Source organism: Myotis davidii, unplaced genomic scaffold, assembly GCF_000327345.1.
Source record: "Myotis davidii unplaced genomic scaffold, ASM32734v1 scaffold43, whole genome shotgun sequence".
Lineage (NCBI taxonomy): Eukaryota > Metazoa > Chordata > Mammalia > Chiroptera > Vespertilionidae > Myotis > Myotis davidii.
The window spans coordinates 1,310,392-1,311,031 of record NW_006294590.1 but is presented as its reverse complement, the minus strand read 5'-3'; the positions used below and the strand labels follow the sequence as shown (position 1 = coordinate 1,311,031).

Sequence of the window (640 nt, the reverse complement as noted above, 5' to 3'; positions counted from 1 at the left end):
CTGGGCGCTTCCGGGGCGAGGCGGCTCCTTCCCTGCCCTCCCAGCCCGGCCACGGCCACGGGCCGCCCTCCCTCACCTCCCGCCTCTTCCAGAGAATGAGGACCAGGGAGATTCGGTGGAAGAAACAAGGAAGTTTAAGAAGTCGCGGGCGCGGGCGAGGAAGGCCCAGGCGGCGGTAGGTGGAGGGCGGCTGTGGCTCTGAAGCACTCTCTTTCTTAAGGAAGCCGTCACACACAAAAATCTACTTACACCCCACTGGCCACCCCTCCCCCCGCCATGGCCGTGAGGAGAGGAATCGGTGGAAGAGACAGAAGCCCCGTGACCATCGCATTAGGCTCGTCTCCGGGCTGTGTTCCCCGGAGAAGTTTCTAGAAGGCCGGACCTGAGCGCCTGGGCAGGAGGGTCCTTACTGAGTCACCACTAACCCGCCTGCTGCATGTGACACGCCAGGCAGGGCCCGTGCTTCACGCGTGTCAGCAGCCGTCCTGTGAGCCTCCCCAGGTTCTAGGAGAGGAAACTGAGGCCCAGAGAGGGCGGGTGGCTGGTGGGCGGCCGGCTGGGCCTGGTGCTTGTTTATCCCGCTCACGACACGGGTCTGCACGTGGCACCTGGTGCGGCCGGGTCCTGAGGCCTCGTTTCC

The 640-nt window shown here is 65.2% G+C and overlaps 1 protein-coding gene across 1 annotated transcript in view; it reads left to right on the top strand.

Annotated features, from left to right (window-relative positions):
• Positions 1–640, top strand: part of DHX37 (DEAH-box helicase 37) — a 14,137-nt gene that overhangs the window by 7,583 nt on the left and 5,914 nt on the right. The window contains exon 11 of the mRNA XM_015567219.1: positions 45–179. Within this exon, the coding sequence (XP_015422705.1) occupies positions 45–179 (135 nt within the window). The remainder of the gene's footprint in view (positions 1–44; positions 180–640) is intronic.